The sequence below is a fragment of the Coregonus clupeaformis genome, chromosome 8 (assembly GCF_020615455.1).
Source record: "Coregonus clupeaformis isolate EN_2021a chromosome 8, ASM2061545v1, whole genome shotgun sequence".
Classification (NCBI taxonomy): domain Eukaryota; kingdom Metazoa; phylum Chordata; class Actinopteri; order Salmoniformes; family Salmonidae; genus Coregonus; species Coregonus clupeaformis.
In genome coordinates this window covers 10,444,819-10,472,743 of record NC_059199.1, presented here as the reverse complement: position 1 = coordinate 10,472,743, position 27,925 = coordinate 10,444,819, and the positions used below count along the sequence as shown (strand labels likewise).

The window sequence follows — 27,925 nt, the reverse complement described above, 5'->3', positions numbered from 1 at the left end:
GTCTGTTACTTTATTTGCTGACACGTTTTAGTTGTATTGCATTTACAACACCCTGATTATATAATAACAGTTATCATGAAGAAATTATCATACTCAAGATTGGAGAGCAGTTTATTTGCAATGAGTTTAAGCTGTTGTTAAAATGTGAAATTCAAATTACATTTGCAATTTTCCTTTCTCTCAGTGGTTTAGTTGCCCAGATAACAGAAATCAGATGCCAAAAAAACATTTCAATTTCCTGTCAAATCAAGTACAGGCCAGGGTGGAAAGAATTAGTAATGACTGATTAAACATCTTTATCAAATAAGAAGTGTCAAACTGCTGACACATTTAGCACTTTGATAATCAGCAACATCTACTTACTAACAACTGTTAGGTCAAAGCAATACCGTGCTGAGCTTTCATGAAGTAGAACTTTTTTTCAGCCTAGCATCATTCAGGAGGATGAAATTAGTTTAACTCCCAGGAGGGGAGTCTGACTGTAACTGGATTTTCTCCAGGAATCTGCGGACCCAGGGTGCAGTGATGTCCAAGCAAATATTTTGATCTGACCTCTTCAGAGTTGCGCTGTGCATAGGACAACAGGGGATAGTAATAAGAAACAGCTATGGTAACTCAAACATTCACAACAGGAAGTGGATATTTTACCGTCAGAAGAAAATGTACGTTTCTCTATCTCTCTCTCTCTCTCTCTCTCTCTCTCTCTCTCTCTCTCTCTCTCTCTCTCTCTCTCTCTCTCTCTCTCTCTCTCTCTCTCTCTCTCTCTCTCTCTCGCTCTCTCTCTCTCTCGCTCTCTCTCTCTCTCTCTCTGTGGGTGTGGTTGTAAAGCAAAACTGTAAAAAAGTGCTGTGAAACAAAGAGTGGTGAGTAAATTATGTCCAATAATACAGTAATGTGATGTCCAATAATACAGTAATGTGATGTCCAATAATACAGTAATGTGATGTCCAATAATACAGTAATGTGATGTCCAATAATACAGTAATAAAGTACAGCAGTGAAGCTTACATAGCCTCGAAAACGTTGCAGCTTGGAGAGGGTGGGTGCAACTCTACTTTCGAGATGAGCTTTCCTATGCGTCTGGATTCCACCTGGTGGCACTTGCAGTGCAGCAGACCAAGCCTGCATGAGACAGAAACAGAAAGACACTTGATCAAATTCACTACTGATATACACTGAGTTTACAACACATTAAGAACAGCTGCTCTTTCCATGACATAGACTGACCAGGTGAATCCAGGTGAAAGCTATGATCCCTTGTTGATGTCAGTTGTTAAAACCACTTCAATCAGTGTAGATGAAGGGGAGGAGACAGGTTAAAGAATGATTTTTAAGCCTTGAGACAATTGAGACATGGATTGTGTATGTGTGCTATTCAGAGGGTGAATGGGTATGACAAAATATTTAAGTGCCTTTGAACGGGGTATGGTAGTAGGTGCCAGGCACACCGGTTTGTGTCAAGAACTGCAATGCTGCTGGGTTTTTCATGCTCAACAGTTTCTCATGTGTATCAATATTGGTCCACCAATCAAAGGACATCCAGCCAACTTGAAAAAAACTATGGGAAGCATTGGAGTCAACATGGCCCAGCATCCCTGTGGAACGCTTTCGACACCTTGTAGAATCCATGCCCCGACGAATTGTACACACGTTTAGCTTGACATTAAATATATGTTTTTACTGTAATTACTTCTTCCGGTATGAAAACAAGGATAAACATTTAGACATTTAGTTTAGTCCATGTTATTAATAGTGAAGGTTCAAAATGGCTGGAGGTAAAATAGCTATAATACTACCCACAACCCACCACAGTAAGACAGACAAACATACTGATTGACCACAGTAAACTGAGAATAACAACTGTAGTGAGTTACTCTAGTACTCCAGAGGCTCCTTTGGGTCCTAGTGAGCCTGGGGGCCCTGGGGGTCCTAGGTCTCCTGGGGGTGCTGGGGGTGCTGGGGGTGCTGGGGGTTCTGGGGGTGCTGGGGGTGCTGGGGGTTCTTGTTCTATTTCACCAGTTTCAAGAAGAAGGTAGAATACTTCCTCTCTTGATTCCCTTGGTGGTGTCATGCTCATTGGTTCCTCTGTCTGTGTGGTTGGGGACGAGGACACTGCAGAGGTGTTTGGGCTGGGGGTTGTGGTCCCTTCCCAGTCTGGGTCAGTTGAAAGCCTGGGGAATGGGGAAAATATCGAAATATTACGGTTTGTTACATGCTCAGTTAAAATAACCACAAGGACACAGAGGAATAGGACGTCAGATAAAGTGTGTACACCTTATCTTTAACACAACATGCAAAAACAGGAAACGAGTAAGAAAGTCCCCTCTGATCTGAGATATGACAGTTAGGGGATTTTATTAGATTAAGAAAACATCACACAAACAAGCATCAATGGAGAACCTACACATTTAACTAAGACCTCATATCGTATTATATCTTACCCACAGACTCACCCATAGAGTGGTGCAATGAAGCTTGTGAGAGAGGTATTCACACACACCTTCCTGCCATCTACCAGTGTCTCACTAGGAGAAAATATCAGCAATGGTTAATGACTGATAGATACTGACCCTTCAACTGGCCTTTGACCATTAACACAATGTCATACACGGTTCACACACACACACACACACACACACACACACACACACACACACACACACACACACACACACACACACACACACACACACACACACACACACACACACACACACACACACACAAACTCACATGATTTCTGTGGAGTTACACACTTCTGGTGCAGGGAACCTGTACTCTATGCTCCTGACAAGAGACCGGTGGGTTGCGCGTTCCTGCCACGTCTTGCAGAGACATCCTTCCCTCTCCACCGGCCCCAGTTGTCCAGGGCCTGGTGGGATGCCTTAACAGTAACAAAGCCAATCGGTCATTGATAAACCGTTATTTGTGATGCAACTACAGTATCACAACTACACTCTTAAAAGAAAAGGTGCATTCTAGAATCTAAAAGGTTTCTTTGGCTGTCCCCATAGGAGAACACTTTGAATAACCTTTTTTGGTTCCAGGTAGAACTCTTTTGGGTTCCATATAGAACCCTTTCCACAGAGGGTTCTATATGGAACCCAAAAGGGTTCTCCTATGGGGCCAGCCGAAGAACCCTTTTGGAACCCTTTTTTCTAAGACTGTATCCATTCAGCTTGTTGAACTGACTGACATAGGTCTATAGGCTGAAATATGTAGCTTACCCATGATGTTTGCCACGACTGATGAAGAATTGACAGCCGGTTGAAGAGTGGAGTTTATATCTGATAAAAGATATTAAAGCAGGATGTGATGGACTTATTCTGTTCTCTAATCTGTATTATATTGTGATGTATGGATGAAGATGACTTGTGATGTCTTAAAGCTAGGGAGTGACCCTTGTCTTGCAGAGACACCCTTCCCTCTCTACCGGCCCCAGTTCACCACTGTCTGGTGAGAAGCCTTGACAAAGTCAATCGGTCATTGATAAACCTCTATTTGTGATGCGACTACATATGACGTGTTATTGTTGACTCACAACTCTATCACAATTCAGCATGTTGATCTGATTTACATGAACCTATAGTCTAAAATAGCGTACCCATGACCTCAGCTTCAAGTGATGGGGAACTGACAGGCAATTGAGAGGGAAGAGTTGAGTTTGCAAAATACATGACTAAAAGCTGTTATTAAAGTAGGATGCGATGGGTTGAATGTGTGTAACCTCTAATCTATACTAGTGGTATGAGGTCTTGTGCTCTATGGATGAAGATATCTTGTTATAAGTCTCAAAGCTAGAGTGACCCACCTTCCTTGTCATCCGATGGTGAAGACATTGGCAGTTGTGTGCTCTCAGCTGCCTCCTTGTTGGCAACTGTTTGCCTGGGCTCTGGTTCAGGGGTTTTCCAGTGGGAATCATCAGAGATTTTCAGGCAAAACTCTCCGAACCTCACGGCCTCCAGATCTGCACTATCTGTATCTGGGCTCTCCACTGTGGTAATGACAGTATGACAGGAACAAATATACCAATAACAGCAAATATACACAACATATTCATATACTGATAATTGAGAGAATATATTTAACGCATGTGATGTCAACAAAGTCAACAAATCTAATTGAAATCAACAGTCAGTATTACGGAAAATGCGAAGTATTATTGCAAAATTCAACGACACACTATAATATCATATAACATCATTAGAAATGTAACTAATAAAGATGGTATTAACAACACATTCAAAAAACAAAGCAGTATGTCAACTTTTTTGATCCCCTGAATTGTAACATTTGCTCATCTCCGATACAGCTGACATATTTGTATAAACATACTGTAGATGGTAAACTTACTAAACATAGATGTTAAACTTACTAAACATAGATGTTAAACTTACTAAACATAGATGTTAAACTTACTAAACATAGATGGTAAACTTACTAAACATTGATGGTAAACTTACTAAACATAGATGGTAAACTTACTAAACATAGATGGTAAACTTACTAAACATAGATGGTAAAATTACTAAACATAGATGGTAAACTTACTAAACATAGATGGTAAAATTACTAAACATAGATGGTAAACTTACTAAACATTGATGGTAAACTTACTAAACATAGATGGTAAACTTACTAAACATAGATGGTAAACTTACTCTGAGCAGCTGGAGGATGGAACAGTAGAGTCAAAAGGAGCACCCCGGTGACCATGAGACAACCCATCATCCACAGTCTCTCTGACTACAGCTTTATGGATAACTGTTGCTTGTCTGGATCCTTATAGTGAGTGGTCTTCTCCTGAGAGACAGATTGTAAATAGTTGTGTCTGAAGATGTGTGTGGTGTTTAATGGGCGGATCAACTCATACAACTACTAAAGTGAAGTGAGTCAGAGGTGTGTAGTATTGTGCATCTAAATGTGACACCCCCTAATGTTTCAATGATGATCCTGCAACAGTGTGTCGTACTAGGTACTTTTCCAGCCCAGCATGAGTAGTGTGTGTTAAAGCTGGGTTAGGACCAAAGTTTTAACACACTGGTGCGCTCCAAGACCGGAGTTGTCCACACTGGAGCGCTCTAAGACCGGAGATGGCCACACTGGGGCGCTCCAAGACCAGAGTTGGCCACACTGGGGTGCTCCAAGACCAGAGTTGTCCACACTGGGGCGTACCAAGACCAGAGATGGCCACACTGGGGCGTTCCAAGACCAGAGATGGCCACACTGGGGCGCTCCAAGACCGGAGATGTCCACACTGGGGCGCTCCAAGACCAGAGATGGCCACACTGGGGCGTTCCAAGACCAGAGATGGCCACACTGGGGCGCTCCAAGACCAGAGATGGCCACACTGGGGCGCTCCAAGACCAGAGATGGCCACACTGGGGCGCTCCAAGACCAGAGATGGCCACACTGGGGCGCTCCAAGACCAGAGATGGCCACACTGGGGCGCTCCAAGACCAGAGATGGCCACACTGGGGCGCTCCAAGACCGGAGATGGCCACACTTGCACTACAGACAAACTGTCTGAATGTCAGAGAAAATAATGATGGGTAATCAAACATCTCACAAATATATAATAACAAAATCTGTTCTCTTTTTTAAATGCGGTTGACCCAAACAGATATAAAGATGCTGTATAATGGTCTATTACAGAATTACAATATTTATTGAAGAGAAATAGACAACAGATGGTGCTATTTGAAAGATATTGTTAAAAGTGCAACCTGTAGTTTCATTTCTGCTTTGAGTGTCTCAGACTGCGGAAGGGGGTGGGGTCTTATCGAGGGTAAGACACTGCTTAGTTCACATGGAGCTCGGATCGCTTTGATTGTTTGTGCACAAAGTTATGAGCACAAAGTTACAGATTGCACCTTTAATAATGAACATTTCCATACAGAAACCACAGTCTGTTCTCATTTTCTGTTATCTTTTACCTGATAAAACCTTGATGGCCCATGGGCTGCTGGAAGCAATTGTTAACTCTTTTGATGTCTAACATTCAACATTTGATGTCTAATATTATACTGAACAAAAATATAAATGCAACAATTTCAAAGATTTTGCTGACTTGTAGTTCTTATAAGGAAATCAGTCAATTGAAATAAATTCTTTAGGCCCTAATCTATGGATTTCACATGACTAGGCAGGGGCGCAGCCATGAGTGGGCCTGAGAGGGCATAGGCCCAGCAACTTGGGAGCCAGGCCGAGACAATCAGAATGAATTTTACCCCACAAAAGGGTTTTATTACAGACAGAAATACTCCTCAGCACCCCGCGTCCACTCCCCTCAGACATCCCGCTGGTGAAGAAGCCGGATGTGGAGGTCCTGGGCTGGCGTGGTTACACGTGGTGAGGCCGGTTGGACGTACTGCCAAATTCTCTAAAACGACGTTGGAGGTGGCTAATTGTAGAGAAATGAACGTTGAATTCTCTGGCAACAGCTCTGGTGGACATTCCTGCAGTCATCATGACAATTGTATGCTCCCTCAGAACTTGAGACATCTATGGCATTGTGTTGTTTGACAAAACTGCACATTTTAGAGTGGCTTTTTATTGTCCCCAGCACAAGGCGCACCTGTGTAATGATCAGGCTGTTTAATCAACTTCTTGATATGCCACACCTGTCAAGTGGATGGATTATCTTGACAAATGCTCAAATGCTCACTAACAGGGATTTAAACACATTTCTGGGATCTTTGATTTCAGCTCATGAAACATGGGACCAACATGTTGCGTTTATATTTGTGTTCAGTATATGTCCACACCTCTTTGTTTTACTTGAGTATCATGTGGCCGTAATCAGCCTCTTCAAAACTCTCCTGATGCCCTTGTCTTTCCTTTGACTAAAACATGTGAGAATCAATGTCAAATGAGGCCACAACAAAGGTTATATTCAACATATGTTGTGGGTAAAGAAACGTCATTGTGAAAAAAAATTACATTTACATTTTAGTCATTTAGCAGACGCTCTTATCCAGAGCGACTTACAGTTAGTGAGTGTATACATTTTTTCATACTGAACAATCTGATTGTAAAAACAAGTCATGACTCTGACTGAGAAAATAGTTAAGTCATATATTCATAGCTGCATTCTGCTGTTTGTTAATCATTCAGTTAGAAACCATCTTAGTGAGCCCTGTACTGTTCCTTACACATTCATCTTCATCATCATCATCACTAATAGTGGAGAGAGATTTTGGCACTCAAATAATGAAACTGAAAACCTGTCAGTCAAGGAAGAGGACACTCAATACTGAAACTCCTGCAATAGGGAAGAGGACATTGTGACAGATTACGATACTGTATACCAATATACTTCAGAATGATTTAATTACATAGCACTGTAAACTCTATTATCCAGAAATAATATATCTACTGATGTTTTCTCATTCAGATAAAAGATATTCCCAGTTATATTAGCGTTTTATGTATATTGTGGAGGGTGCCATACCGAAGCAGTAGATATCGTTTCAAGAGTTCAAATTGTGTCCTGCAGGTCATCTGTATGTTATTGTTTTAAATTAGAAAAATAAACAAGCATTTTCATTTTCAAACTGGTTAAAATATGATCTTTAAAATGTTTTATCAGAGACTACCTCTACACCTTCAGACATTTTGTTTAATGTACTGATAACCAACGCCTGATTACAGACCAATTGTTCATTAATGGTGTAGATAAACTTTTGTTGACTTTTTGGTCAGTCAATATTGTATGTATCGTCTGGGACATTAACCTTTTTCTTCATATATTGCTGTGTTGTTGTTGAACGCTGATATCAAATAACTTTGGCAATTGCAAGCTAATCTACTTTCCAAATGGAAACGTGACATTTTGATAAGATTATGAAAAGGTACAGCAAAGGATAATGCAATGCCCTTCATGGAGTACTAGGGGAGAGTGGGGTATGTTGAGCCATTTTTTACATTCAGCATTACTTAGTCCCAGATAGGTGCAGTGAAAGACACTGCTCAAAAAAATAAAGGGAACACTAAAATAACACATCCTAGATCTGAATGAATGAAATAATCTTATTAAATACTTTTTTCTTTACATAGTTGAATGTGCTGACAACAAAATCACACAAAAATTATCAATTGAAATCAAATGTATCAACCCATGGAGGTCTGGATTTGGATTGGAAAACCACACTACAGGCAGATCCAACTTTGATGTAATGTCCTTAAAACAAGTCAAAATGAGGCTCAGTAGTGTGTGTGGCCTCCACGTGCCTGTATGACCTCCCTACAACATCTGGGCATGCTCCTGATGAGGTGGCGGATGGTCTCCTGAGGGATCTCCTCCCAGACCTGGACTAAAGCATCCGCCAACTCCTGGACAGTCTGTGGTGCAACGTGGCGTTGGTGGATGGAGCGAGACATGATGTCCCAGATGTGCTCAATTGGATTCAGGTCTGGGGAACGGGCGGGCCAGTCCATAGCATTAATGCCTTCCTCTTGCAGGAACTGCTGACACACTCCAGCCACATGAGGTCTAGCATTTTCTTGCTTTAGGAGGAACCCAGGGCCAACCGCACCAGCATATGGTCTCACAAGGGGTCGGAGGATCTCATCTCGGTACCTAATGGCAGTCAGGCTACCTCTGGCGAGCACATGGAGGGCTGTGCGGCCCCCCAAAGAAATGCCACCCCACACCATGACTGACCCACCGCCAAACCGGTCATGCTGGAGGATGTTGCAGGCAGCAGAATGTTCTCCACGGCGTCTCCAGACTCTGTCACGTCTGTCACATGTGCTCAGTGTGAACCTGCTTTCATCTGTGAAGAGCACAGGGTGCCAGTGGCGAATTTGCCAATCTTGGTGTTCTCTGGCAAATGCCAAACGTCCTGCACGGTGTTGGGCTGTAAGCACAACCCCCACCTATGGACGTCGGGCCCTCATACCACCCTCATGGAGTCTGTTTCTGACCGTTTGAGCAGACACATGCACATTTGTGGCCTGCTGGAGGTCATTTTGCAGGGCTCTGGCAGTGCTCCTCCTGCTCCTCCTTGCACAAAGGCGGAGGTAGCAGTTCTGCTGCTGGGTTGTTGCCCTCCTACGGCCTCCTCCACGTCTCCTGATGTACTGGCCTGTCTCCTGGTAGCGCCTCCATGCTCTGGACACTACGCTGACAGACACAGCAAACCTTCTTGCCACAGCTCGCATTGATGTGCCATCCTGGATGAGCTGCGCTACCTGAGCCACTTGTGTGGGTTGTAGACTCCGTCTCATGCTACCACTAGAGTGAAAGCACCAGGAATTCACCAGCATTCAAAAGTGACCAAAACATCAGCCAGGAAGCATAGGAACTGAGAAGTGGTCTGTGGTCACCACCTGCAAAACCAGTCCTTTATTGGGGGTGTCTTGCTAATTGCCTATAATTTCCACCTGTTGTCTATTCCATTTGCACAACAGCATGTGAAATGTATTGTCAATCAGTGTTGCTTCCTAAGTGGACAGTTTGATTTCACAGAAGTGTGATTGACTTGGAGTTACATTGTGTTGTTTAAGTGTTCCCTTTATTTTTTTGAGCAGTGTATGTTGTTTTAGAGGCTCAGTCATAGTAGTACGGTGCCCCTGGAGCAAATTAGGGTTAACGACAGATTTTTCTCCTTGTCGGCTTTCGGTTACTGGCCCAATGCTCTAACCGTAATTAGTCTAACAAAGATATCTACATATATTTCAGGATGTTGTTCAGGATACCGTTTTGAAAACATAGCTTGTCCAAAAAAAGTGGTCTCTTGGAACAACTTAAATAGAGCATATGGACAGGGTGATCATACGGATACATTTCTAACGCTTTGTACTTTTGTAAACACTTTTAACATCGGCTCAAGCCCTGGTGTAACCTCATATCCCAGCGATAATGCTTTGCATTACGCCTGGGAAGAAAACTCTTCAATTGTGGCCTAGAGGGGGGCGAACCCAACTGAGGAAGGCATTTGTCATCATTTGAATTTGACTAATCACATACGTGTTTATAAAAGGCCACATTTTTTTCATGTACAAAGAAAGGAGAAGAAACATCTCTGATTAGGCCAACTCTGTCACTACGCGCTCAGGCATGCTTTGTTTCGCTAACAGTGATTGAGTTATACTGTTAGCCTAAATTATGACTATTCAATCTACTTATCACATTAGGAGTGGAAGCCTATCTTACATAAGTCTGCAAATGCGATGATAGATGCATGCAATCCTTTAATATAAAGATGCTATTTTATGGTGAAAAAAGATCTTCCACAAACTTGAAACTTGCATGCCCCGACGGGGGAGGGGGCAACTCTATATTAGGTAGGTGTTCCTAATGTTTTGTGCACTCGGTGTAAATGCCGTTCCACAGACCTTTAAACCAGATGTTGCGGCGGCAATTTATGGCTGGGGTCATTATTATTTTTTGTTGTTGTTCTCTAAATAGCATTTTAGAGTTTTTCAATTGTGTAGAAATGCAGTAAATGAGCTTAAACTTCCAAAAAATGTCCCCCTCCCCCCCACACCCCACTTTGACATACCCTAGGTTTAACTGAACTGATGCCACCGTGGCACAGACTAGTATCCAGCTATATTTTGTTTCCCAAGGTTAGATAATGACACACTGTTCATTAACATTGTTCCAAATCATATTCACTTTTGCTACATAGGCGTTTTATATTTGTAACCACATCACACTTTTCTTATCTGAAGTTGTGTTATCAACTGTGTTCCAAATGGCACTATATTCCCTATTTAGTGCACTACTTTTGACTAGAGGCATATGGACCCTGTTCAAAAGTAGTGCACTATATTGGGGATAGGGTGCCATTTTGGGACACTCGATTGCGTGATATTGTGTGTTAAAGGAGGGCATGACATGGTCATATGGCTGTGGATTGGGTCCTGGTGTACATGATAACTGTATATAAGGCCTGGGTTCTCCTACTCTAACTTCACTCACTGAGTCCAAGAAGAACCAGAAGCAACCATGATGAAGTGGGCTGTCGTCCTGTGTGCCCTAGTGGTCCTCTCCGAGTGTAATACCAAGTAAGTCCCAGTCCTGTTCTATTCTTCTTTTTAATTTTATTTTCTGTCTGCATATTCTGTTTATTGTTGTCAGCACCATTTCACCAGGTCAAATTCCTGGTACATGTAATTGGCGAATAAAGGTGATTGTGATTGTGTGTTTTTAGGATCTCTCTGATCAAGGGGAAGACTGCCAGAGAGACCCTGATGGAGAAGGGTATATGGGAGGAGACCAGGCTGAAGTTCCCCTACAACCCTATGGCCAAGTTCTACCAGACCGGTGATGAGGCTATGACCAACGATGCTGATGTAAGGCAGAGACAGAACCAGTATGGTGATATACTGTATTAGCCTGGTGACTGATCCCAGATCTGTTTTTGCTGTATAGTCAATGACCAAGGGAGTTGTCTACAGTGCATTCGGAACGGAAAGTATTCAGACCCCTTGACTTTTTCCACAATTTATGACGTTCCAGCCTAATTCTAAAATTGATTAAATAAAAATTGTCCCCATAATGACAAAGCGAAAACATTTTATTTTATTTTGCAAATGTATATATATATATATATATATATATATATATATATATATGTGTGTTTTTTTTGTTTCGTTTTCTAATCCTTTATATAGATAAGTATTCAGACCCTTTGCTAAGAGACTTGAAATTGAGCTCAGGTGCATCCTGTTTCCATTGATCATCATTGAGATATTTCTACAACATGATTGGAGTCGACCTGTGGTAAATTAAATTGATTGGAAAGGTACACACCTGTCAATGTAATGTCCCAGAGTTGACAGTGCATGTAAGAGGAAAAACCAAGCCATGAGTTCAAAGGAATTATCCGTAGAGCTCCGAGACAGGATCGTGTCGAGGCACAGATCTGGGTAACGGTAACAAAACATTTTTGCAGCATTGAAGGTCCCCATTTTTGCAGCATTGAAGGTCCCCAAGAACACAGTGGCCTCCATCATTCTTAAATTGAAGAAGTTTGGAAACACCAACACTCTTCCTAGAGCTGGCCGCCAGGCCAAACTGAGCAATTGGGGAGAAGGGAGGTGACCAAAAACCCGATGGTCACTCTGACAGAGCCAATCAGGCCTTTAGGGTAGAGTGGCCAGACGGAAGACACTCCTCAGTAAAAGGAACATGACAGCCTGCTTGGAGTTTGCCAAAAGGCATCTAAAGACTATTAGACCATGAGAAACAAGATTCTCTGGTCTGATGAAACCAAGACTGGACTCTTTGGCCTGAATGCCAAACGTCACGTCTGGAGGAAACCTGGCACCATCCAAATGCACTGTATACAACACAAACAGACCTGGGACCAGGCTAGTCTATAGACTATATGATTATTGTTTCAAAAATGTCATTACATGTTGGATATTGTGACTGCATAGTTTGAACCCATTGACTCTACAGTTTGTGTTCATGTCTTGCTTAAATTACATGCACACTGGCATGATCAAATTAATTATGAGCTTAGAGTTGAGCATATAGCCATGCTTCTTGACAAGTAACTAGCTACATAGTTAGACAAATGTCTGTTTCTTCATAGTACTCTGAAATGTTCACTTGTGTGACCCTGACTTACAGTACATCTCTGTTTCAACGTCTCTCTGCAGTTGTCCTACTATGGTGTGATCTCCATTGGAACCCCTCCCCAGTCCTTCAACGTCATCTTTGACACTGGCTCCTCCAACCTGTGGGTTCCCTCCACCTACTGCTCCAGCCAGGCCTGCCGTGAGTATATTGTAGGGGTCTGGAGAATACTGTTGACGTTGGAGAATAGCTATATTTCAAATTGTTTCTGAGTAGTCTCTTGTGACAGAGTTGCAAAAAACTGTTTCATATTGAGTACCTAGCCAGAGAATGGGAGACTTGGTTGTGGGTTGAGGTTAGGGGCTGGGGGGAGCACCTTGAGATTTACAGCATAAAGGGGTTCGCTCAACACAATGAAACAATAGAATAGGAGGAATGTATTTTTGTATTGTCCCATTTAGAGCGTGGATTGTGGAAAATAGCTCAATACCAACGAAGAAATGAATGTTCAGTTTTGCAATGGCATGGTGTGTACTTAATGAAGATGTTCATGTTTTGGATAGAGAACCATGCCGAATTCAACCCTGCACAGTCTAGCACCTTCTCATGGGCCAACAAGCCTGTTTCCATTCAGTACGGAACTGGCAGCATGACTGGACAGCTGGCATACGACACTGTTTCAGTATGTAAATGTAGCTAGCTACACATTATTGTGATACATTTTTTATTGACACTTTCAAATACAACATACTGTACATTACATACAATACAACCACCAAATAATATTCCACTCAGCACCCGTCCTCCCCTAACGGTCCCATTTTATAACATCACATGCTATAAACAATACCCAAGCATATTAGTAACTGACTCCAGTAGATTCAGCAAAGAAATATAATTACTATTTTGGGTACACTCAATATGGCCTCCGGTCCACACATCACCAAACAACTGACTTGAATGGGAAAACCCATTCTAGTAATTCTATTTCTATGGTGCCCAGTGACTGATGCCTGCTGTTCTGTGTTTCCAGGTGGGAGGTATCTCTGTGACTCAGCAGATCTTTGGTGCCAGTCAGACCGAGGCTCCCTTCATGGCCAACATGGTTGCCGACGGTATCCTGGGCCTGGCTTTCCCCAACCTGGCAGCCTCTGGGGCCACACCCGTATTTGACAACATGATGACCCAGGGCCTGGTGTCCCAGAACCTCTTCTCTGTCTACCTGAGCGGGTAACATAGTAACTGTACAAATACACCTGGATGGGAGGTGGCATTTTCTCTTAGTTGTGATATTAATAAATAAGAATGTACCAGTGATTTTATATTAAATACAATTATACAACTGCTTTAATTGTCTTTGAAGGAGAGGTGACATCCATTTCAAAATGTGTTGATGATTAAACAACCTTGTTGACCTTTTCTCCTCCTCCAATAGAAACTCAGCAGAGGGTAGTGTGGTGTCCTTCGGTGACATCGAGTCTAACTACTACACCGGACAGATCACCTGGATCCCCCTGTCCTCCGAGACCTACTGGCAGATAAACATGGACAGGTAGGTACACTAGTCCACACAGAGCCCATATCCTGGTCCATATCCATACCAATATTCATGTATCATCCCTTCATGCCATTACCCAGAACACATTGGAACAGTACATAAAATGAACATGCCTACTTCCAGTCTGGAGCCTATGACAAAATCTTGCTGTGCACTTAGCAAGTTCATGTTTATTTGCTCACAACAAAAACCCAACAGCAAGAAATATACATACAACCAAAAGAACAGGTAAACTCAGCTAATATTTGTCCTTCCAGTGTTACCATCAACGGCAACACAGTGGCTTGCAATGGTGGCTGTCAGGCTATCATAGATACTGGTACCTCCCTGATCGTCGGGCCAACCAGTGACATCAACAACATGAACAGCTGGGTCGGAGCCACCACTGACCAGTATGGAGATGTGAGTCACACACACACTGACTGGTACAGACATGTCCAACTATAAGGCTTTTCACACTACTGAGCGGAACCAAGCCCAGCAAGTGGGAAGAGCAAATATCTGAACCAGCACATTGTGGTTGGGGCGGCATGGTTGTGTGAAAAGGGCATACATCTGTTCTCATTGTTGTTTTTTTCCCTCAATCACTGCCTCCCCTTTGATCAATGTATGCACTCACTAACTGTAAGTCGCTCTGGATAAGAGCGTCTTCTAAATGACTAAAATGTCAAATGTAATCAACCACAGAATAAACTAGAACATTTTTATTCCTCTCCTAGGCCACCGTGAACTGCAACAACATTCCCAGCATGCCCGAGGTGACTTTCACCCTCAACGGAAACGCCTTCACCATCTCTGCCTCCGCCTACACCTCCCAGGTAGTCTACTGAAATACATGTTGTTACATATAACCTATGACCTCCCAGGTAGTCTACTGAAATACATGTTGTTACATACAACCTATGACCTCCCAGGTAGTCTACTGAAATACATGTTGTTACATATAACCTATCACCTCCCAGGTAGTCTACTGAAATACATGTTGTTACATACAACCTATGACCTCCCAGGTAGTCTACTAAAATACATGTTGTTACATACAACCTATCTGCCCTATCTGATCTTCAATGCTGATGTGTTTCAGAGCAAGCTCCTTCATCAGAGCACCTGTACATCTGAGACTTGACCTTTCTTTTAGATCCTAGGAGCAAAGGGCCTCATATGCCTGATTTTCCTCCTCTTCCTCTCTCTATCTCTGTAGAACTCCAACGGCTGCATGACTGGTTTTGGAAATGGTGGAACTCAGCAGCTCTGGATCCTTGGAGATGTCTTCATCAGGCAATACTATGCCATCTTTGACAGGCAGAACAACAGTGTCGGTCTGGCCCAGGCTGCGTAAGATATCCACTGAGAGATCCACTAGATCAACAGAGATCCATTGATCCCAAAGATCCTTAAGGGCTAGATGTAATCTGTACTGCGTAAGTACCGTGTTATAGTGGGATTGAAATTGAAAAGTAATTTATGATTGAGCCGACATATGCAGCATTTACCGTGAATGCAGTCTCTGCTAATGTGAGAACATTGCCTTTAAATTTAAATTGTGCTAAAACGCAGATCTTCCAAAGTCTGGATTAAATCTAGGCCTAAGTCTTCCAGTTATGTTATATATGTGATTATAGCACTAAAATTGTCTTGGTTGGGGAAATGTTGTAGATTGTGAAATGTGCACAGCTGCTAATGAATAAAATAAATTTTAGCATTGCAAATAAAGTGTGTGTGTTTGGTTGCCTATAGCTCTTTCTCCCTGAAGTGAAACTATCCTCTTGTGGAACCTCTTAATGTAAGAAAAAGATAGGAACAGAATAGAATACTATAGAATATTGACCTGAATATGCTGGAGGCAGGTAGGCCCAGAGCCATAGATAACCATCTCTTATAGGATCCTGACTAGTCTCCCAGTCCCTGCCGCTGAAAAACATCCCCACAGCATGATGTTGCCACCACCATGCTTCACCGTAGGGATGGTGCCAGGTTTCCTACAGACGTGACGCTTGGCATTCAGGCCAAAGAGTTAAATCTTGGTTTCATCAGACCAGAGAATCTTGTTTCTCATGGTCTGAGAGTCCCCTTTGGTGCCTTTTGGCAAACTCCAAGCTGGCAGTCATGTGCCTTTTACAGAGGAGTGGCTTCTGTCTGGCCTTCTATATCACCTCTGCTTCTGAAATAATAGATAGTTATTATAATGCTTAATTTTATTTCTATCACATGATCTATGTACTGTCTCCCACCCCCCACGTACGTCTACGTGTTTGGGCGCGCAAGCCAGCACTTATATATTATTCCACTTTTATCCACTCTCTATTAATCAATTACCCGCACATAACGTACATCATATTTTAATATATGAATATTAACCAAACCACTCGTATTTCTAATGATTCTTTATTGCCACAAGTTAGTTTACCCTAATCTAGTCCCAGCGGAACATCAATTTAATTACCTAGACCCCCATACACGTGACCTGTTCCTCCAACAGGATTTGTCATACCCCTCCGAGAAAATCACACACACACACCTTCTGATTTCCTCTTAAATCAGGGCACACACACTCCTTCTGATTTCCCTTTAAACCAGGACACACACACTCCTGATTTCCTGTTAATCCAGGACACACACCTTTTCTACTAGCCTGCTTGTCTTATTTACACTTATCTATAATCACATTGCATGCATGCTTAGTTCTCATTCCAACAAAAACTCTGCTCTTCTACTAAATTTGGTCCTTAAATTCTGGAGAGAACCCTTCTGTACCCTACCCTCAGATTCAGCTTGATCGAAACACACAGTTTAAGTAAGAACGTTGCTTACCTTTGTTTAAACAGTGGCCACTGATTGTGTGATTCGTCAAAACCTCCTCCGATGGCAAAGCACTCAAAGATCTCTATAAACAGGTCCTGCCGGGATCGCCCATTATGTTGTGGAAAATAACAACTATACTTTATTACAAATCAATCCTTCCAGAGTGTTTGTGGGATTAAGAATGACTTCATTATGATGTCAACAAAACCAGGCCAATCTGCAGATTTGCCCCCTCTTCTTCTCTCCATCTTATATAGTGTCCTCCACATACCATAGCTTTAAATCCTCCCTCCTCAGTTTCCCGCTCTTTTATTGCTCCGCCCACTCCCTTTGTCTATGGTGGCGGCTACATTCGACTTTCATTCAGTTCAGAATCAATAGTAATACACTCAATCAATCCCTTATCTTGCAAAAATACTCATGTTTAGGTTAAACTCTGTTCAACCTTGGCGCCGCTCTTTATCACTTTGTGTGAGGAGAGAGACAAAAGGCCACAAGCTAGTTTCAGTCCCCGATAAGATAAGACAGCGATGGATTTCAGTAAAAGCGAGCAATCAAACCCTAAGTCAGATTCCATCTTTTACCCACACACACAGTGAAATGACCCAATTCAGTTAGCCACAAAGAATGTTAACTATATGTTGATGATTAACTCAGTTTTACCTCATAGTCCACTAAACAATTTCCAACAGAACCACCAAAACTCTTCCTAGAGCTGGCCGGCCAGACTAATCGGGGGAGAAGGGCCTTGGCCAGGGAGGTGACCAAGAACCCGATGGTCACTTTGACAGAGCTCCAGAGTTCCTCTGTTAAGATGGGAGAACCTTCCATAAGTACAACCATCTCTGCATCACTCCACCAATCCGGCCTTTATGGTAGAGTACATCATTGATGGAAGCAATGCCAACGTCAGAAGCAGACTAGAAGATGTGGTGGGATTAATGTCAAAGTCACACAAAGAGTTCCGCGACCATGTTATCCACGCAGTGGAGAAATACAGGAAGGACGAACAGAAACTGACAGAGCAAGGTAGAGACGTTCAAAGAAAACTGACACAGATGCAGCTAGAAGAGCTGACAAGAAAGGAAAAAAAGAGAACACAAGCCCCAGTGATCACTCGGGCGCCGCCTGTAGAGGGCATCATGGCACTTGTCATCCAGGGAGGTCAACAACCACTGCCTCAGCAGCAAGGCCAAAGAGGTCCTGCCTTACCAGTAGTGAATGTGTATACACACCAATCCCCTGGGCCATGGCAAAACAAGAAAAATGAAAATGGACCCAAGAATCAATGGTACCAACCCCAGCATCAGACACACCAGAATGGTGAACCAAGAAGACCAGGTGTCTGCTGGAGGTGCAATCAATCAGGACATACAAGAAGGAGTTGTCCCACCAAGCTGTGGTGGCCTAGGCAACCACAACAGGGTAATTGGCAAGGAAATGGGCCCAGCTTAGCTGAATGGCGGCAGTCTCAGACACAGGCTCCACAGGGCCCAGTGAACCCGTGGGGAGGACCAAATCATGGATACTAGGGATGCCCAGGGAATCCTAGAGGGGAGGGTCAGCTAGTGGCAGTAACTATGCAGGCTGATGAAGAACCTATGCTGCAGGTTCAGGTGAACAATAGAGGCACACCAATGATGATAGATACTGGAGCAACTTACTCATGTGTAAGTCCAAATTATGCCTCTCACCTCCCCATGTCAGGCAAAGATGCACAGACAGAGGGGCTAATAATAGTTAAGGAAGGGGTATGTCCACAGAAGATCATGGGCGAAACCATCATCACATTAGTAAACTATTTTGGTAGAAGGGGGGCCACAGGGCATGTAGGAAAGGACGACCAACAAGGCAAGATATAGCATATTTGGGGATTTCAGTTTTCGAAGTCATGGAGCATGTTGGGCGTGATCGAGAGATAGCAGTGCGACTAGGGAAAAGCTTAGGGGTTTAAATCTTCTGGGATTTTATTTTGTGGAATTCAACGGGGACGGGAGCAGTCACGAGTGATGTTCTTGAGGGTTTTCTGAGTGGGGGGATCAGGAGATGTGGACTAGTATATTCAATAGAGAGTGAGAATTTCGAATTGTTTAAATTGTTTGGACTGATTAAGAGGTATCAAAATGGAAGCTAACTAAATGTGTACTTTTTCTTCCAGGAAAAAGGGGGGAGTGATTTTCTCATTTCTTTGAAATATTTTCAGAGACTAGAAATAAGGCCTGGCTATTTTTTGTTTATTTATTGTTTTACTCTATGGTGTTCAAATAACCACAAACAACCTATTTAGTATGAAATGTTAGCTGTATAGGATTTTTATTTTTATTTTAGGGTTCTTTTCATGGGGTAGAAGTGGTTTGTCTTAAGGGGGAAAACACATGTATTGTGGGCTTTTATTTACTGAATGATGAGTAACTATGTGTGATTTCTTTTGAAAAGAGTTGTACTAAGGACTTAATGTATACACAACATTTATGAGATGTTTTGAATGTTGGTAATGTTTAGTATACTATTGGATGGAACAATTCCTTGAATGATTTCAATGACCTCTGCAATCTTTCCTGGCTTTATAGTGTGACTTGATCACCCGCACGGTAAATCCTAGAGGCATGCTGAATTGGGGGTTGGTTATAATAAGGAATTGTGAAGAAGTATATAATTTGGCATTAATCCTATATATCATTCCAAATAGGACAAGGATGAAGTGAGAGAGTTAGTCCGGAAGGAGAGATATTCCTTGAATAATGTTATGGGATGCAAGTAGGTTAAGATATTATCAAAGATTGTCATTTTAACAGGCAATATTGTTGTTGTTTTGTTTTTTGAACACATGAATCACGATGTGATGCATGTGTCCAAAGGGGGGAAGTTGGGCTTACAGGGGTTTTAATGGTTTTAATGTTTTTTTTTTGTTTTTTGGGGGGCTTACAAGGGTTTTAATGGTTTTTATGTTTTTTGGCTTACAGGGGTTGTAATGGTTTTGAATAGGATATGAGCAGTAGTAATAATGTGTTATGGGTTAGGTTAAATATGTTTAGTTTTTGTGATAGGAGGCAGGGTGTAGAGGCGGTCTGTCTATGAAATGAGTGGACTACAACAAGCTGCAAGGAGGTGCGCTTCATAATCTCAAAGCTTCTCCTGACAGAAGAGAGGACATAAGTAGCATACTGTGTCTCACCTAACCTAACAATGTTCTTAACACTTTCTTCCCATGGGTGAACTCTGCCTAACTGAGTAGGAGAATCTGAGCATTTTTTGCGCCCTGGAGACTGTGACGGTAAAAGGTTACAGAAGGAAGAGCTGGAAAGACCCTATGTGGAGGGACCCGTCCCAGGTGTTGTTGGCTACCTCAATGATGGTAAAAGTGGCAGTGACAGATACTTAGGTCCATGTTTCCCACTATAGGGGTGTTCCAACCCCAGGAGAGGAAGATGGCCCCGCCATTGGGTAGCATTGTTGTCTTTTGTGTTTGTCTGTGTTTGTGTCTTTGCAGTAGTAACTCCGAGCTTCCCTATGGGTAGGCTGGTAGATGGACACTCTCTTCGCAGACAGATGTCGATGGATTGAGAGGGACTCTGGCGGATCCGGAGACCCTAGTGACGGAAGAAGGTTAACAGCTAAAGTGACCATACATCATCATCCAGGTTACACCAGTGGCTGTACGGATAGAGGGGAGCGCGACCTGGTATCATCTAATCCATTGTACCAGAGTACCACGAGGGAACCGATGACTTAGAGATGAGGGAGCTGAGGATGCTGGAGTTGGGATGACCTACGTGTTCTTGCTGATTCCCTCGGCGGAGGGGCAACCTTCGAGACCTTCGAGACTTTCGAGACCTTCAAGACCTTCTAGATCTTCAGGGTATTTCATACATCCAAGACGCACCAGATATCCCCATCATTGATTTCTCTGACCTTGATTAGTTCCCCTAAAAATAAGGGGAATAGCATACTGACATTAGTCAAGAGCAAAATATCCAGACATAGAGATATAGAAAGGATTAAAATGTCACTTCCTGCACAGACAGGAACCAGTACTAAAATACAGAAAGGGATCGCCATTAAAGTACAAGGGGTAAACTGGTTATTGGTGTGGGAGGAACCAGCACAAGGCGTATGGGGAAATCACATGGGGTAACTGTGACTTTAAGATAATAAAAGAAAAAGACAGGTGGATCATAGACATAAGGGTAGAAGCCCAAGACTTAGATAAACAATTTGATGTAGTACTTAGTGCTACGTTTCCAGGGGGAGTGTTGGTGAAGTAGTTATTCCTTGGGAAAGTGCACTAAACCCTGTACATGTTAGAGCCATACCAACTGCAGAAGAAAGGGGATGGAAGGAGCCGTTAAACAATGATTGGTATAGATGAGCACAATATAGTACATTAAAATTAAATAAAGAAAATAGTCTAATATGCACCACATCTCCTGTAAAATAATTAACAGTAATTCCAAATCCTCAGAGTTGCCAGGACTGTGCTATGTTCAACCACAACTTCTGTCATTTAAGGGACTCGGAAAGTCCATATTGGCCAGAAGAATGTTTGGTATATTTAGGAAATCCTAAATATGACCAATGTTATAATCAACCAGAATGAGGAGAGAAGCGTAAGCAATTGTTAGAATAGGAACAAGGAAAAGGGAAACACCAGAGTAATGTCAAATAGATTATGAGGAAATATAGGAGTGTTACAATAAAACAATTGGGTTATATAATTTGGGAGAATTCAAGGGAGAATGTGGAACTATGTGGCATTTATACAGATAGCCTTTGGAATGCAGACACCCCTCAAATAAAAATCTATCAGGCAGCAGGATCAAGTTTTAGAAATGGGTATTAAGAATGAGTGGTGAAACATAATGATTTGTCATATAGTCAAGGCTTGGGATAGGGATGTGCTGGATTGGAAATGAACTCAACTGAACTGTTATGATCTGTCCTTTCCTGAGGTTACTGCGGATGGTGTCTTAAAGCATAGCAGAGATAATTCGGTCCAGAACGGTGTGAACCTCAATAAAAACCAAACACCCTCTACCCGGATGAAGAGGAGCAACAAAGGCGTTGAAGACGTTCCTGTCCAGCACCACCTCTACCAGGAGACCTGAATCAGAACCAGCATCAAATCAAAGCAATCAATTGTCTTTTCTCTTATGCCTTTTCTTTCAAGAATGTGACAGGGGTCCATGTGGGGGGGTCCATTAAAATATAACATTTCTCATAGTTTGGGTATACTGGTTAACAAAATGGACAAAACAGAACGAAGGTAGAGGTGGGGCGGTTCAGGTGTGACATTGGAATTGGGACATTGCCATGGGCAATCCAAGATGAACTATGAAACTATCTGGAGAACAAAATGAAGACATGCCAGAAGATTAAGTGCCGTGGGAGGAATCAATTATTATTTGAGGTAGTAGGTTGATTATGGAGGTATTATACACTGCTAAATGTATAGTAATTTAGACTAGGAATGCATTGAGAGACTGATTTGTTGTAATTCTCTTTATGAGGAAGATAATGCTAAAATTATGGATAATATAAATGTACATTCTGTCAGTGTCAGTATGTGCCAAGGTGAGAGTTTGAACTTTGAATGATGGAACCAAGGTGACTAACTAAGAATTGTCATTCTAAATTTGTTTTGGGTAATTTGATTATGATTATGAATTGTAAGCTGACTGAGTGAACTAAATGAATATATGTGAGTTAAAGATGTTGAAACTATTCTTAAACATGTCCTAGGTAGTATGGTTAAAACAACGCTACGTTAGTTTTAATGTGTTAGGATAGTAACACTTATCTTGGAATTATTTTAAGTTGAAATATTGATGTTGTTCATTATGAGTATAACCTTGAATGAATGATAGCATAAACATAATATACGTTTGTAAGTTTATGTGATTAGTAATCGCATATGGGGGGATATGTTGGAAATTGTTTAGTGGACTATGAGGTAAAACTGAGTTAATCATCAACATATAGTTAACATTCTTTGTGGCTAACTGAATTGGGTCATTTCACTGTGTGTGTGGGTAAAATATGGAATCTGACTCAGGGTTTGATTGCTCGCCTTTACTGAAATAAATTGCTGTCTTATCTTATCAGGGACTGAAACTAGCTTGTGGCCTTTTGACTCTCTCCTCACACAAAGTGATAAAGAGCGGCGCCAAGGTTGAACAGAGTTTAACCTAAACATGAGTATTTTTGCAAGATAAGGGATTGATTGAGTGTATTACTATTGATTCTGAACTGAATGAAAGTCGAATGTAGCCGCCACCATAGACAAAGGGAGTGGGCGGAGCAATAAACGAGCGGGAAACTGAGGAGGGAGGGATTTAAAGCTATGGTGTGTGGAGGACACTATATAAGATGGAGGGAGAGAAGAAGAGGGGGCAAATCTGCAGATTGGCCTGGCTTTGTGACATTATAATAAAGTAATTCTTAATCCCACAAAGTATAGTGGTTATTTTCCACAACTGTTCCAAACTTTATGGAGGCCACTGTGTTCTTGGGGACCTTCAATGCTCCAGAAATGTTTTGGTATCCTTCCCCAGATCTGTGACTCGACACAATCCTGTCTCGGAGCTCTACGGACAATTCCTTTGACCTCATGGCTTAGTTTTTGTACTGACATGTACTGTCAACTGTAGGACCTTATATAGACAGGTGTTTGCCTTTCCAAATCATGTCCAATCAATTACATTTACGACAGGTGGACTCCAATTAAGTTATAGAAACATCTCAATAATGATAAATGGAAACAGGATGCACCTGTGCTCAATTTTGAGTCTCATAGCAAAGGGTCTGAATACTTATGTAAATATATAGATATTTTGTATATATATATAAATTTGCTAACATTTCTGAAAACCTTTTTTCATGGGGTATTGTGTGTAGATTGATGAGGAAAAACATTGATTTAATCCATTTTAGAATAAGGCTGTATCGTAACAAAATGTGGACAAAGTCAAGAGGTCTGAATACCTTCCGAATGCACTGCCCCATCTCCTAGCCTGCCTTGTGCACCATCTCCTAGCTGCCCTTGTACCCCATCTCCTAGCCACCATCGTGCCCCATCTCATAGTGTCACGCTCTGGCTCCGGGACTGTGTAGTTTGAGCCAGGGTGTGTTCATTTGGTTGTGTTTGGTTTTGGTTGTAGTGTCTTGTCTCGTCATGTGACTCCCAATCGGAGGTAACGAGTGTCAGCTGTCGGCTCGTTATCTCTGATTGGGAGCCATATTTAAACTGTCAGTGTTCACCTTAGGGTTGTGGGTTTTTGTTCCGTGTTTCAGTCTGTGTACTGAGGACTTCACTATCCGTCATTGTTTATTGTTTTCTCGTTCGTGCACTTTAACTTTAATAAAGTCATGTTCGCTACAAACGCTGCGCTTTGGTCCACTCCTTCCGTAGACGGCCGTGACAGAAAAACCCACCACAAAAGGACCAAGCAGCGTATACAGGAACACCCGCAGGAGAGAACGCTGGTGGATGTCCTCCTCGGCTGGGGACATATTACGCAGGAGGAGGCCGTCCGGTACCGGAGGGCGATGAAGGGGGAGAACCTGGCAGGAGAGGAGCAACGGCGTCAGCAGGGCCATCGTTGGATGGAAGAGAGGCAACCCCCCCAAAAAATTGGGGGGGGGCACATGGCTTGGGCGGCTGGGCAGCAGGCGGCTGCTACAGGACGTTTTGGAGAGGTGGTCACCGGGTGTTGGGAGGCAGAAGGCAGGTTGGCGAGGCCTGGAGGTAGAGCGGAACCAACTTCCCGTACTCAGGCATGGCAGCATGAGACGGGGCAGGTTCCGCGGTGTGCGGAGCAGCGTACTGTGCCACGAGTGGTCCGGCACAGTCCTGTACGTCCTGTGCAAGCACCCCGCACGTGTCGTGCGAAGGGGGGGATGCAGCCAGGACGGAGTGTGCCGGATCTACGCTCGAGGTCTCCAGTGCCTCTCCGCGGTCCCGGATATCCTGCTCCCGTATCGCGTGCTGTCATGTCGGTACGGGTTCACAGCCCTGTACGTCCTGTGCGGATGCCTCACGCAGAGTGTGTGAGGGTAGGCATCCAGCCAGGACGGGTGGTGGCCGCTCTTCGCTCCAGGTCTCCTATCCGTCTCCACAGTCCGGTGAGGCCTGTCCCAGCTCCACGCACCAAACCTACGGTGTGCGTCGCCAGCCCAGCCCGGCCTGTTCCTGCTCCACGCACTAAACCTACGGTGTGCGTCGCCAGCCCAGCCCGGCCTGTTCCTGCTCCACGCACTAAACCTACGGTGTGCGTCGCCAGCCCAGCCCGGCCTATCCCTGCTCCACGCACCAAGCCTACGGGGTGCGTTGCCAGCCCAGCCCGGCCTGTCCCTACTCTACGCACAAAGCCTACGGTGTGCGTCGCCAGCCCAGCCCGGCCTGTTCCTGTTCCACGCACAGAACCTACGGTGTGCGTCGCCAGCCCGACCCGGCCTGTTCCTGCCACTCGCACCAAGCCAAGGGTGCGAGTCGTCAGCCTGGTCCAGCCCGTTCCTGCTACTCGCACCAAGCCAGGGGTACGAGTCGTCGGCCTGGTCCAGCCCGTTCCTGCTACTCGCACCAAGCCAAGGGTGCGAGTCGTCAGCCTGGTTCAGCTCGTCCCTGCTACTCGCACCAAGCCAGGGGTACGAGTCGTCGGCCTGGTCCAGCCCGTTCCTGCTACTCGCACCAAGCCAGGGATGCGAGTCTTCAGCCTGGTGAGGCCTGTTCCGGCTCCACGCACCAGGCAAAGGGTGCGTATCGTCTGCCAGTTCCGGTCCATTCCTACCTCACGCGCCAAGCCAGGGGTGCGCGTCGGAGGTCCTGATCCAGCAAGCTGGGTCAGATCGGACCGGGGGCACTACGGGGGGAGTGAAGTGGGGTGGTGGTCAAGCCCGGAGCCGGAGCCGCCTCCGAGGAGCAACACCCACCCAGCCCTCCCCTATTTTGGGGTGTAGGCGCGGTCGGAGTCCGCGCCTTTAGGGGGGGGTACTGTCACGCTCTGGCTCCGGGACTGTGTAGTTTGAGCCAGGGTGTGTTCATTTGGTTGTGTTTGGTTTTGGTTGTAGTGTCTTGTCTCGTCATGTGACTCCCAATCGGAGGTAACGAGTGTCAGCTGTCGGCTCGTTATCTCTGATTGGGAGCCATATTTAAACTGTCAGTGTTCACCTTAGGGTTGTGGGTTTTTGTTCCGTGTTTCAGTCTGTGTACTGAGGACTTCACTATCCGTCATTGTTTATTGTTTTCTCGTTCGTGCACTTTAACTTTAATAAAGTCATGTTCGCTACAAACGCTGCGCTTTGGTCCACTCCTTCCGTAGACGGCCGTGACACATAGCCGCCCTCAAGCCCAATCTCCTGGCTGCCCTTGTGCCCTCTTTGCTAGCCTCGTTCTGAAAATGCATTGGAGGAGAACGTTTCATCCCCTCAGACCTTCTCCTCAAGGAGGCAAGGAAAGAGGATAAGATAAATCAAGAAAAAGCCTTTTGAGATTCACCATGTAATTCAAATGTCTCAGAGCTGATAAAAGATAGTCCTCCCAACCTTGACAACTGGCCAACTGTGACTTCACTGCCTCCTCCTGGCCAGCTGTCAAGGTCGGGAGACTTAAAGGTGGAGGGGTCGATGTGGGCCCTCTTGTGGTTCTCCGTGTCACTGAAGCCGTGGAACTACTCCATGCATATACGACAGGAGAACCTCTTAGGGTTGAGCTGGTTCTGCTGGGGGGAACCCACCATGGAGGGAGAACCTGGGGCCTCACTGCTCAGCTGGAGAGAGTGCAAGAGCGCAAGAGAGAGAAAGAGTGCACGTGGATGAGACTTATCAGACAGCAAACTTTTGTGGTGGACTTGGTGCTGAAAACCCTCCATGGAGGGGGAACCTGGGTCCTCAGACAGAGGGAGGATGAGACTGCTTTCTGCAGCCTAATAATGGCCATACCCTACATGACTTCTAAAATCTTAACAACTTGGACAACTTGCTCACATTTCCTTTTCCCAAATCTTTCATTCCGTCCATCCTCAACCCCAGGACGTGGGTGCTCACTTTACACCTAGTTGATCCTGCCCTGCGTTTCTCGGTTGTCGTAGGAAAAAAATGGCAACATGCAAACAGCAAGTTGCACGTTATTATCATCAAAAAAAAGATGGAGGCGGAGAATATGGACCAGCCAATGGTTGGGCAGGCTTGGACAATATGGACTTTCTATTCTACAGAGTTAATTAGAGGTCATATAAAACGTTTAACGTTGAAAAGGGAGCTGTGTTCTCTCCACAGCTCCACTGATCTCTCTCCCAGCCCCTAGGTCCCCACGGTGCATGTTGTTGTTGTTGTTGTGTTGTTGTTGTTGTTGTTGTTGTTGCTGATTTCCTCTTCGCCATCATTGTTTTGGTCTCACATGCTGAGTGCTCATTGGCTATTGGCAGTAGCCCTTGCCCAATTGAGTCGTAGCGCTGTTCAGACTACAAATTGCACAATCAATATTTCTGACATGTCAGAAAATTATAGGGACATCCGACAGGGGTCTGGAGAACGGAACAGCCATCATCGGTGCGTTCTAGACCAACTCAAACTACGCGAGTTCACAGGATTTCACCCCAATCATGAAAATTCATCTGGGACGGTAAAAACGTGACGAAATCGTCTAGTGTACCCATACTAATGACCACTCTGATGACCTCTCAGCCAACTTCTGTTCAACTGGAAATAACCTAAAAGCCACAATCCTGACCACATGGTTTGGTGTAAAGCTGAGGAATGGGACTTGATAAACTCGGCAAAAAAAGAAATGTCCCTTTTTCAGGACCCTGTCTTTCAAAGATAATTCGTAAAATCCAAATAACTTCACAGATCTTCTTTGTAAAGGGTTTAAACACTGTTTCCCATGCTTGTTCAATTAACCATGAACAATTAATGAACATGCACCTGTGGAACGGTCGTTAAGACACTAACAGCTTACAGACGGTAGGCAATTAAGGTCACAGTTATGAAAACTTTGGACACTAAAGAGCCCTTTCTACTGACTCTGAGAAACA

At 43.8% G+C, this 27,925-nt stretch overlaps 2 protein-coding genes across 2 annotated transcripts; one reads left to right on the top strand and one right to left on the bottom strand.

The window, feature by feature from the left end:
* Nucleotides 1-93: 93 nt before the first annotated feature.
* Nucleotides 94-4,922, bottom strand: LOC121571083 (actin cytoskeleton-regulatory complex protein PAN1). The gene is made up of 8 exons (XM_041882338.2): nucleotides 4,662-4,922; nucleotides 3,812-3,994; nucleotides 3,228-3,287; nucleotides 2,734-2,884; nucleotides 2,454-2,525; nucleotides 1,875-2,171; nucleotides 1,009-1,122; nucleotides 94-567 (listed from the first exon to the last, which is right to left on the bottom strand). Exons 1-8 carry the CDS (start codon nucleotides 4,729-4,731, stop codon nucleotides 456-458), a joined length of 1,059 nt encoding a protein of 352 aa, XP_041738272.1. The 5' UTR covers nucleotides 4,732-4,922; the 3' UTR covers nucleotides 94-455.
* A 6,023-nt stretch (nucleotides 4,923-10,945) lies between these two features.
* On the top strand, nucleotides 10,946-15,732 carry LOC121572692 (pepsin A-like). The gene is made up of 9 exons (XM_041884713.2): nucleotides 10,946-11,016; nucleotides 11,163-11,304; nucleotides 12,619-12,736; nucleotides 13,099-13,217; nucleotides 13,569-13,765; nucleotides 13,971-14,087; nucleotides 14,351-14,495; nucleotides 14,813-14,911; nucleotides 15,295-15,732. The coding sequence occupies exons 1-9, from the start codon at nucleotides 10,958-10,960 to the stop codon at nucleotides 15,430-15,432; spliced, it is 1,134 nt and encodes a 377-aa protein (XP_041740647.2). The 5' UTR covers nucleotides 10,946-10,957; the 3' UTR covers nucleotides 15,433-15,732.
* The last annotated feature ends 12,193 nt before the right edge of the window (nucleotides 15,733-27,925 follow it).